The 10,854-nt window shown below is 30.1% G+C and overlaps 1 protein-coding gene across 1 annotated transcript; it reads right to left on the reverse strand.

Moving 5' to 3' along the window:
• Positions 1 to 2,445: 2,445 nt before the first annotated feature.
• Positions 2,446 to 6,104, reverse strand: LOC133185572 (baculoviral IAP repeat-containing protein 2-like). The gene is made up of 6 exons (XM_061320870.1): positions 5,329 to 6,104; positions 4,919 to 5,094; positions 4,685 to 4,742; positions 3,999 to 4,109; positions 3,608 to 3,697; positions 2,446 to 3,519 (listed from the first exon to the last, which is right to left on the reverse strand). The coding sequence occupies exons 1-6, from the start codon at positions 5,660 to 5,662 to the stop codon at positions 3,311 to 3,313; spliced, it is 978 nt and encodes a 325-aa protein (XP_061176854.1). The 5' UTR covers positions 5,663 to 6,104; the 3' UTR covers positions 2,446 to 3,310.
• Positions 6,105 to 10,854: the final 4,750 nt, after the last annotated feature.

Below are 10,854 nucleotides of genomic sequence, written 5' to 3' on the forward strand. Positions count from 1 at the left end.
ACAAGACCTAAAAATATTTGAAGTCCTGTTACTAGTATTCAAAAGTCATATTACAAGATTTTAATGCTACCTGATATGTGTTGAGTGGTCTTATGGTTAAGATGTCACCATCTAAAAAAAAAAGAAAAAAAAACTTATTTGTAGCATACTTGATTGTGATAGAATTCGGCCGAGCCGAACCAAGCCGGGTAAACCCTGGTACGCTCTTAGAATCAAGCGAATAGGTTCATGTAAAGTAATAGAAATATTGTATTTCTATCGAAAAACATTATCTAGCATAGAAAAGGACTACACTTTTTGCAAATATGTTCATTTCACAAGCGTACCTCGATCAAAAGCTTCACGTCTTAAAACAAACAACTTTCAACACTACTATCCCCAAGGACGCCATGTTGAAGCCGCCCGAGCCTATCAAATTTTTCCGGCTCAATCGACTCACCCGGCTTGATGCGTGCGCAATACCGGCTCAGAATCAAGTGTGTCGCCGGTCATCGCCGGTTTACCCGGGCGCGCCGGATGGTCAGAATCAAGTATGCTATTGATTTTCATCGCCTAGACTACAAAAATGTTATTTAACGAATATAAGAGAATGTAAAAAAAAAAAAGGTATTTCTGTTGACATTGCAAAATTTGAGACTCTAGAAGATGAACTTTCCGAAATTGAAAACAAAAAATATAAAGATGCAATTTTAAGATCCAAAGAACTGTGAGCAAATGAATCGGATAGTGGTTTTCGTCATCCCTGACATACTTTTTTAGCAAATAAAATATACAACATGACTATATTGTATATTCTATTTGCAAAAAATAAAGTATATTTCAGCAAGGACAGTTTGTATAAGAAAAAAGGTGATAAGAGGTTGTATATGTCTATTGAATGTTCATTACAAAATTACTGCAAGGGTGATGTCAAATAGTTTTAAAAATGTATTATCAAATATAAGGTCTGAGTTTCAGACCTGTTGTATTATTGGAAAAGATATACAGATACACTGGCAAGCATAAGTGGTATAATTTGTATGGATTAGATTAAAATTGATCAAGAGAAAGCATTTGACAGAGCAAGTCGTGAGTATTTACAAGATGTTTTTGGTTTAGGACTATTTTTTTTTAAGATATGGATTCGTATTTTTTTATACAGATAGAAATAAGTAGCATAAAGAGTAATGGGTTTTAAACAAAATATTTTCCAATTAAGAATTCTGTCAGACAAGGTTGTTCATTATCAGCGTTTTTGTTTGTTTTATCTAGCTTCAGAACCTTTGAGTTGTACTATGAAATCAATTCCATTGATCAAGGTATTCAAATGTCGAAGGTTGAGAAAACAGCATTGGTGTTCCAACATGCTTAAGACATCACTTTGACAGTGCGTGAAAAAAAATCAATTTTTGAAATATTCAGAATTTTTGATTTGTATAGAAAAGCATTGGGTGGGGAAGCAGATGTTATGAAACATTTATTTAGTTTGCTGATAGCATTCTTTGTCTTCATAAGTTAAGCCTTTGTTTGAAATTTTTTTTTCTCTTTAAGTTCCATTTTTTCTGTTGTCTTATTTTTACCAAAATAAACGATTTTTGTTCGTGAACCTAAATCAACAGAGACTGTTTAATTCCAGATTTTTTGATACAGTTAAAAAACTGAATATATTTTTTTTTAAACTTGTACTTGAATATTTGTTTTATAAATGCTTATCCAAAAATTGTACCAAACGCCAGTTTAAAATCAATATCTGAGAAGAATACCTCACATAACGAAAGATGAACAGTTAGAAAAAATAGTGTTCCTATGTGAAACAAATAAACCACCTGATTTAAACAATTAGTCTTTCAAATTTTTCACAATGTCATTTTTACATACGAAAAATTAATCAAAATTGGAAAGAAGATTCGGATATCCATTTGCTTTGTATTCTTCAACATGAGGACATTTTACATTTATTTATCACCTGTAGAGAATTGAATGATTTTAAAAAGAATTTTATTATATATCACTTAGAGTCTTTACTTAAAGAGTGTGATAAATCTGTATATAATAATTCAACTTTTAGAAAATATTTTTGACAAAATTCCCAGTGGGGGGGGGGGGGATACAAAAAATGTTAATTTATTTTTTGTGATTTTTTTTTTAAATTCAGTATGTATATTTATCATTTATAAGCGAAGACAATTATATTTGCAAACAGTTAAAGAAGTAGATGTTACAAATTTATGAAAGATATTCTTTGAGACATTTGATTTTCTACAAATATCAGCAACTATGTGTAACAAGAATTAACAAAGAATTGTTTTACAAAAAGAAACAAGGCTCTTGATTCTGATAGAGCAGCGTTGTTGTTGTGTGTGTTAGAGAGAGAGAGAGAGAGAGAGAGAGAGAGAGACAAAAGAGGGCCATATCTGAAGGCTTCAGTTCATCAACATCTATTAGAAAATACAATCGAAGACATACTGTAAGCATAGAATTTAATTAAAACAACTCAAAGTAGAGTAAAAAAACTTCTGTCTGAAGGGAAATTGATTTGGCTTTATGTACATAAAGAATCTTGACAAAAAGTACAAAGATATTAATATCACAGTAAAAAGTGATTATATTAAAGTACCTACATTTTTAAAAACATTTATATTTAACTGTATTGTGTGAGAATATAACCGATAACTGAAAAAATTCAACAAAAATTATTGTAGAATATGCTTAAAGAGAATAGTACAAAATTAATGTTGTAAAACTAATCAGATAACTTTTAACGATGAAACACACAAAGTAGCAAACCCTCTAAATATCTGAATTCTCTAGTTTTAACCATTTAAAGTGAAATTAGTACATTTTAAAAGTAAAGCAAGCAACTCCTTTTATGCAGTTGAAGTGTTAAAAAACCCTACCCACACACTTGGACATCCTTTGAAGTAAAATTAAACATATACATTTGATACATGCGTCTGACATAAAGAAATCCCTTTCCTGTAACAATATATGTTACGGTAACAATCCTTAAAAAAGTAAAATTACATGTAGCTGTCAAAACATGAATTCCATTTCCTCCGTCACTTCAGAGACAAATAAAACCTTTTATTTATGTGTATGGTCTCCACCATCTGTTAATTTTTACGTATACAGCTGAGTATAATAAAAGTTGATACACATGTACAAGTATTTGTCACAGGAATTTGTTTTATCTCAATATTACAAGAGAAATCCAGATGTTGGTACAGTACTTGAACAAACTTGGGTTATTACATGTAATTTTATCAAATGGAATCCTCAGGTCCTAAATTATTACTATTTATCATTTCGAATCCCTGCTAAATAAATTTTATTACACCAGGTAGGTGCGTATGGTGCCTTTTATAAAAACGTTACACATCAAACAATTCTTGACTGATGGTGCACAGTCGGTGCATGTGCAGAGATGTCCACAGGGCAGAAACACCACGGAAACGAGACGTGTGGAACACTTCCGGCAATAGGTTGACTTCCGCAACTCCTCGTTCTCTTTTCGAATCAAATCCCTCTGAAGCTCAGCTTCTATTAATATATTTTGTTTTCATTTATATAAATTATTTCACACTTTTTTATGTGAGGAAACTAATCGGAATGGTATAAAATCACAAACCTTTCTTTTCAACATCATCGAAAACGACAGTCCCCTCCTCAAAGTCAAAAATTATGTTGAGAAGTTCTGCTGCCGATAAAGGCGCATTTTCTGCGGAAATAATAATTTATACATAAGTCTTAATTCAAATTACTTGCGAACATTATGGAGAAATATTATAATATTTGTTCTGAAAAGGGATTTAGTGTTCAAATGTGGCAAGTCTTTGTCTCTAGATGCAACTTTTTTCTAAGAAAAATAGTCTACTGTTTTTTGCCTGTAAATTCTTCCTTCAATAAATTGTATGTAATAATTTATAAAGTTATGAATCCAAATATTAAATACAGTCTTAAGAAACAAAGATCAAGTTTATTTACGTCGAACGCATATAAAGAGTTCGATTTGCAATTACCCCCTTTCTCCTTACGAAACCATAAGATGGCTTTATGAACCATTTCCTTCCCGTATCCATTCTGAAGTAAACTTTCTACTGCAGGATTATTCCAAGTATCATTCTCAGAACCTACGAAAAGCAACAATGAATGGAAGTTTAGAAGGAAGTTGCCAATGATCAGTAAGATTTTTCTTAAAATATTTTTTTTTTCAAGATTAAATAAGATTTAATTCTGTCGAAGCTTATTGTGGGGTTTCTATAAAATATATTTAATATAATCTTAAATGGTTGATTAGTTAATTACTGTTTTAGTTGTGATCTGGCTAATATACTGAATACATCAATAAATTAGGAAGAGGGTCGAATAATATCTTAGAACTGGTGACCACCCTGTTTATTCAAAAATCATATATTTTGTATATTTGGCTACGATCTGAATGAATTTTTAACTCTTACATGATTAACTTTAATAATCAATGTCTATATTCTTTTATATTCTCTCAAAACATTGAGCCATACCTGTACTAAAGTAACAGATTTCCTGATACATTGCATTTTCTCATCATTTCTTTAGAGATTCCAACATTGTTTTACAAAATCTGTTGGTCTTCGAATTCGTTCACCCATCTATCTACCATATATCTGATATCAGTAATTAATCTTTAATTATTGAGAGTATGATGATAAAACTGTTAATTTCTTACTCTTGACAGCTGGCCGATTTTCCGTCACTTGTATAGCTTGCGTTTTCTCGGCAATATACTGTGCAACGAAGAGAATATATAATGAAAATTTTAAAAATGAATCAGGATTTCACACACACACAAACACAATACACATTATGAGACTTCATTAAGAAGTGCACTAGCATCGACTGCATTTAACAAAAATATTAGTATGTATTGATTTCAATTCAAAATTTAGAAAGGACATTTTACCTGAACGGGATCAGTATCACGTAGCAGCTCTAATCGAATGAAGTCTCTTCCCTTTGTATTGAGGAGATAAGGGCATTCGGAGGACCAGCGCGCATGCTCACCCCAGGGTGTGTCCTCGTCCTCCCAGTCTTTGAGACCTTGTCCACAATAAAAACAGAACACGGCGTCCGAATTTCCTAGAAAAAAGAAAACTTTCCATTAATATCATTCTTTCTAAAATAAACTTTAAAAAAAACTTAATGCCCCTCATTACAATTATTCAAAAAATATTTTTTGAAGCAAAATAAATCCGTGATATCTGTGTCTATTTCGGAACTACGGATTGTATGAATTGTCTGATTGTATGAATTGTCCTCATTTTTAATGTTTTATATTAAACAAAAGATACATGTATGTGAATCATCAATTACCCGAATAAAAGAATCCGGCCTCTGCTAGATCTTCAGGTCTTTGACTGCAGCTCATCGGCCAGCTCTGAAAAGTTTTGAGACGAACATCTTTGATTGCAAACTGTTGATATTTCGGTTGACTGATGTTTATACCATACTCTTTGGCGATGTCTCTGCCCATGTCACGTGGCTGAATTTGATCTGAAAAGTTGTCACTGCCTGTTGGTTCAAAGGGTGTATCATTGAAAGAGGAGTTGTGTGTCTGTTGGTGTCCAACAAACCCAGATCCAAATTCGTCAATCCCTCTGCGATTATCAGCCTCATTCAAATACATTAGCTCTTGAGGAGTAACCATTTCAGGATTCCTGAATTTTGTTGTTAATGGTGTTGGTGGTTTTGGATTTTATTATTTTTCTTTTATTGACAGATAATTACTTTTCAGTTTTTATTAGCTCTATGTCAGAATCAGATAAATGTAAATAGCTTAAGAACTACTAAAATATAATAAATATATAAGGGGAAAGTTCTACAGAAATTCTAAAAAATACTTTTTTTTTCACTTATGATTTCAAAGTCAAATGTCGTCGTCGATGACAATGACACAATCAACAATAAAATGTCGTTGATCACTTTTCATCAACCGAATATCGTCGACAAAGTTTGACATTCCCAGGGTCAGGGAATTCCGTGCGTAGGTTTTGTCCGTGAACCGAGTCGTTATCCGAGAAATCTTGACCTGTGGACTCTCCCTCAACTTAACGCCCATCCCCGTTACTCATGTCGAAATGAGATACACCTGAAATGGTAAAGGAATTTAAAAGACGTAAGTTGAACATTTAAAATACACAACCACTGAGCCGTTGTTCAAAGCAATTTTGCAACTTGTTATGTGATAAATAATTCCAACAATAAAGGTTTTTGACGATTGGTTCTATTTGGCGAATCTGATTACTAAGCTTTTTTAACGGTTTTTTAATTTATTTTTATTTATTTATTTTTTTATTTATTTTTGCTGCTAGAGTGTATTTAAATATATTGCACCTTGTGTTGTGTGGGTCTATCAAAATCAGGAAGTAAAAGAGAAATAGTATTTGTTCTTATTAGGAAGTGAAACTATTACGGACTTTTTATTTTAAACTCTTTTTCATTCTAAATCTTCATTATACAAATAGATATCTTTTCAAACAAATTTGAAGGTATGTATTTTGAAGTAAGAAGCCACACACACACACACAAACAATCCATATCATTAGGTACACGTACACGTAACTATAGGAAAATGCGAGGTTTGTGAATATATAGCAACAGTAAATCACCTTGATAACTTTCAATCACAATTCTTACCTTCAAATTTGATTTTTGATAAACCAGTCCATGTACTATATTTGTTTACTATTGAGAAGTGGATTAATATATCCCTAACTTTATAGATAATGAAATTGACATCTAAAATAACATAACTAAAATAGAAGTGGGAATTCCCATCCATTTCCAGTAAAAATAATGAAGATAATAAGATATTGGTTTGAGGAAATATAACCTAATCTTGACACGTATAAAAGCTTCTTACATTTAATTTAACACGCTTCACTACTTCAAGTGGTAAAAACAAGAATAATGCTGGTAAAACCATATTATGTGTGTGTGTGTGTGTGTATTATTATTAACATAAGGAACAGGATGTAGAAAAAAATTAATCACATTGTCCTCAAATTATAACTGGATATATGTAAGACTTAAACATGTCAAATACAGACTTTTTGTATGATACCTTTTCTCGTCACATCAAATATTTTAATAGTCATCAATATTCAGTTTTCAACTAATAACAATATCGATCTCTAACAAGACAACAGGTAACTAAGTAAGTCAAAATGGGGCATAACATTTATGAATATCGGTTTCCGAGAATTTCGAATTTACGATGACTACAAAAACAATAGAGGTTTTGATGGCCAGGTATAGCTACCATCTGACATTTTAACCTGCAGGTTTACATGAACATCATATACTAAAGATATTTAAAATATTTAAACCACTTACCCAACCCTCCCCTTCTTTATCGCCTTATCACAAACCGAAAGTAGACAAAATGGCTTCTCTCTTTGATTAGTCTTTTTGATAATTAACATATTTTTTTTAATCTTCAGAGACAATCTAAGAGCAACGAAAATTGCATCATAGCTGGATTGCAAGCATTAAAAAAAATAAATATGTAACTCAAATGCTTCTTCGGATAACATATATGTTATTATGCAATATTATTAGTATTATTTATGATTTGCACGTTAAGCCACTAAACAATTGTAATGTTTGTGGTATACATAACCCTATATGTTTAGAAATGACTCTTTTGTAAGTCTTAAGTTTGGAACGAATTAAATCTTCGAAAAATACTTTTTTCGTAGTACTTTCATATTTGTAGCCTAGCCAGCTGTTCGAAGGAAAAGGATATGGAAAAAAAATCCTGTTCAAATGATGACTTTGAAATAAGAGAGTGATATTTTTTTCGATCATTGCATGTAACTGTTTCATGCTTCTATGTAGGGCCTTGATTGGATATAAACTATAGTCTATTGTTTACTGTATTGTATTATCATTTTATCGAATTGGTAATTTCTTTTTCTTTTAATGAACAAAAACTATCACATTTTATTCACTTTGATTTACAACAAAAGACGCACTTGGGTAATTTAAAAAAAAAAAAATAACCACCAAATTGAAATTTTTGAAAGAATTCAACTAACCATAACATATTTTTCACTTATATAATCATATTGTACATGCATGTTAAAATTCCTGAAGTTGCAATAGAACAAAAAATTGGATAAAAAAGTATCTGAATTTTTATTAGTAAAACTTTATTTGAAAACAAGAAAATATCACTACACCCTAAAAGACTTTCTAAAATATATAATCAAAAGAATTTATATTTTTTATACTTCAAAATGGTATCAGAAATATAAATGATTAGATCTAAACCTTGATTGATAATTTAAATGAAAAACTCAAACTTTAACCTATAGCGCTTTCGCCACATGCGGGCTCATCAGTACAGACTAAATTTGAATTTTATTTTATCCCTATACCAAGGAAAAATATTTTATTAAATATATATATATATATATATATTAGGGATGTCAATTTTGTCCATTTTTCATATTCGAATATTCGATGAAAGTATTCGAATATATTCGATAAAATATATAAATTCTGGTTTATTTTGAATATGCATATCCTACTCTCATGAAAAGTTCATAGTAGGTAATCTTATATTGGAAGTAAAAATGTATGAAGACTTAAGTAGTTGTAAAAATGTATGAAGACTTTTGTAGTTGTACACTAAGGGATTCCATTTGATATTTGTCAATGTTTTAAATAAATAATTGATTTAAATGTAGAAAAAGTATAATTTCAATACGTGTAATTAATTGCAATTATCAGCCTAATAAAAGATATGATTATTATCTTTGATACAATGTTTTTAGAATATAAATAAAGATTTCCATAGACAATTTTCCTACGTAATTAACTAATTTCCCGATGATAAATATAAAATTCAGGTTTATGTACAACCCCAGATAATCAAGTAATTTACACATTAATACTGAAATTTAGCCCTTTAAAATATTAATTACAGACTAATTCTATCGGACATTCATTCAATGATCAATTAAATGTGTTTTGATAAGTATAACTCTTCACGTCTTTTACACATTCTAAGAAGGTTTTAATCTTGTTATCCTCGATTCTAGATCCGATCGTATTTAACTAATAAAAACTATGAAAGTACCTTTTGTATTATACATAAAGCATTATTGTATAATTTTTAACACCTTATTCAAAACAAAATAATTTAGTAGATCTATAAGTTAAGAAAGTATAGATGGACATTGATCGCTAGTAAATTAAACAGGAAGAATTCCAGCACTGTTCTAATATAAAATTTTAAATCACAGTTACTTCTTTTTATGAAATCAGAAAAACACCGAATATTCGAATCTTAAATTTATATTCGAATATCAATTCATCGAATGAATATTCGAATGTTCGAATATTCGTTGACATCCCTAATATATATATATATATATATATATATATATATATATATATATATATATATATATATATATATATATATATATATATATATATATATATGGTATTGAAAAAAATTGTATATGTGTTAAGTGATGAAAACTATTCTTTGAATTGACTGTAAAATGTCTGTAATTAGTTAATAGATATAATATTTTGACATCAATTACAAGAACAGTTTTGTTGCACTCCTGACTGCAGTAAAATTAAAACTACAGAACACAAAAATTTATTATGTTTTGGCAACATCAATTGGTAACGAAATTGTGCAATATTTATAGTCCAATACTTCTAAAAATTAACCACATGAAAGTATTTAAAATTGGCTTTATATCTTGAATAATTCCCTATTCATGTCAGAAAACTAGCTAAAATATATATTTAGGAAATAAAATATATTTAATAGTATATTTTCCTTCACAGGACAAACACTGTACATAACCAATTGAGGTCAACCAGAAATATTCTACTCATCATTTTTTTCTTTATTTCGTCAGCTTCCCTTACTTATGTAGCAATATACCCTTATCACCCGTATACGGGGTTTATATCTCTCAGTTGATTCGATACACAATGAACAATTTCTAAAACAAGGCAAGCAAACAAGTTGATGAAGCAAGGATATCAACAGTCTCGTTTGAAGTCATCATTTCGCAAGTTTTATGGTCGATACATTGACCTTGTCAGCACATACAACCTATCATTGGGCCAAATGCTGACTGACGTTTTTCATACTAATTTTTAGGCTATTATTTATACACTAAACTGTCTACGGATTTTTCCGGGTTTTTTTTTTTCGATCATGACAAGGAGCTCACGGCGGGTGTGACCGGTTGGCAGGGAATGCTCACTCCTCCATTTCACCTGATCCCACATCGAAATTTTGAGGTCCGTGTTTGCTCTGCTCCAAATTTGTATCGTTTCATTGGACTTTCGAGATTGAATACTGTTCGTTACATGTATCTTTATATTTCATTTATTCATATTTGATCAGCAAGAATTCTAACATACTTGTTGCACTCCTGACCAAGAGCATGGGCGTCTTTAAAGTAGAATTGTGAAGTGAAAATTACATCAGAACTTGTTCTGTTGTTTCAGTGAAGTTGAGGTGGAATTACTTGAATTTTATAAGAATTTTTCAGTGTGTTTATTTTTTTTTACATTCATAAAAAAAATCAAAGAAAAGATAAAAACACATCTGAGTTGATAAAATTGAAAAAGAGAAGGATTTTAATAATAAAACTGTAAATAATTTAGTATTAAATTATACAAAAAAATCAGTATTAATTAAAGAATATTTCTAAGCATGAATAGAAGTCTTTTCTTCATTTAACTTGAATCTTTAAAAAATGATTTACACTCCTGACCAAATATATTTATATAAATAATTATAGAATAAAAAAAAATAAATATAATAGATCTGCAGGCATGTTCACGAAGCTATCTTAG

Source organism: Saccostrea echinata, unplaced genomic scaffold (genome assembly GCF_033153115.1).
Source record: "Saccostrea echinata isolate AGI-Se365-2 ecotype Australia unplaced genomic scaffold, CSIRO_AGI_Sech_v1 ptg000012l, whole genome shotgun sequence".
In the NCBI taxonomy this organism is placed as follows: Eukaryota; Metazoa; Mollusca; class Bivalvia; order Ostreida; family Ostreidae; genus Saccostrea; species Saccostrea echinata.

What these genes read in the sequence shown, in the direction of transcription:
- LOC133185572 (XM_061320870.1), bottom strand. Translation starts at nt 5,662, where the DNA reads ATGGTTACTCCTCAAGAGCTAATGTATTTGAATGAGGCTGATAATCGC. An exon ending in GTGATACTGATCCCGTTCAG is followed by an intron (nt 4,743 to 4,918) that starts GTAAAATGTCCT and finishes TTCGTTGCACAG; the next exon opens with TATATTGCCGAGAAAACGCA. An exon ending in GTTTCGTAAGGAGAAAGGGG is followed by an intron (nt 3,698 to 3,998) that starts GTAATTGCAAAT and finishes TTATTTCCGCAG; the next exon opens with AAAATGCGCCTTTATCGGCA.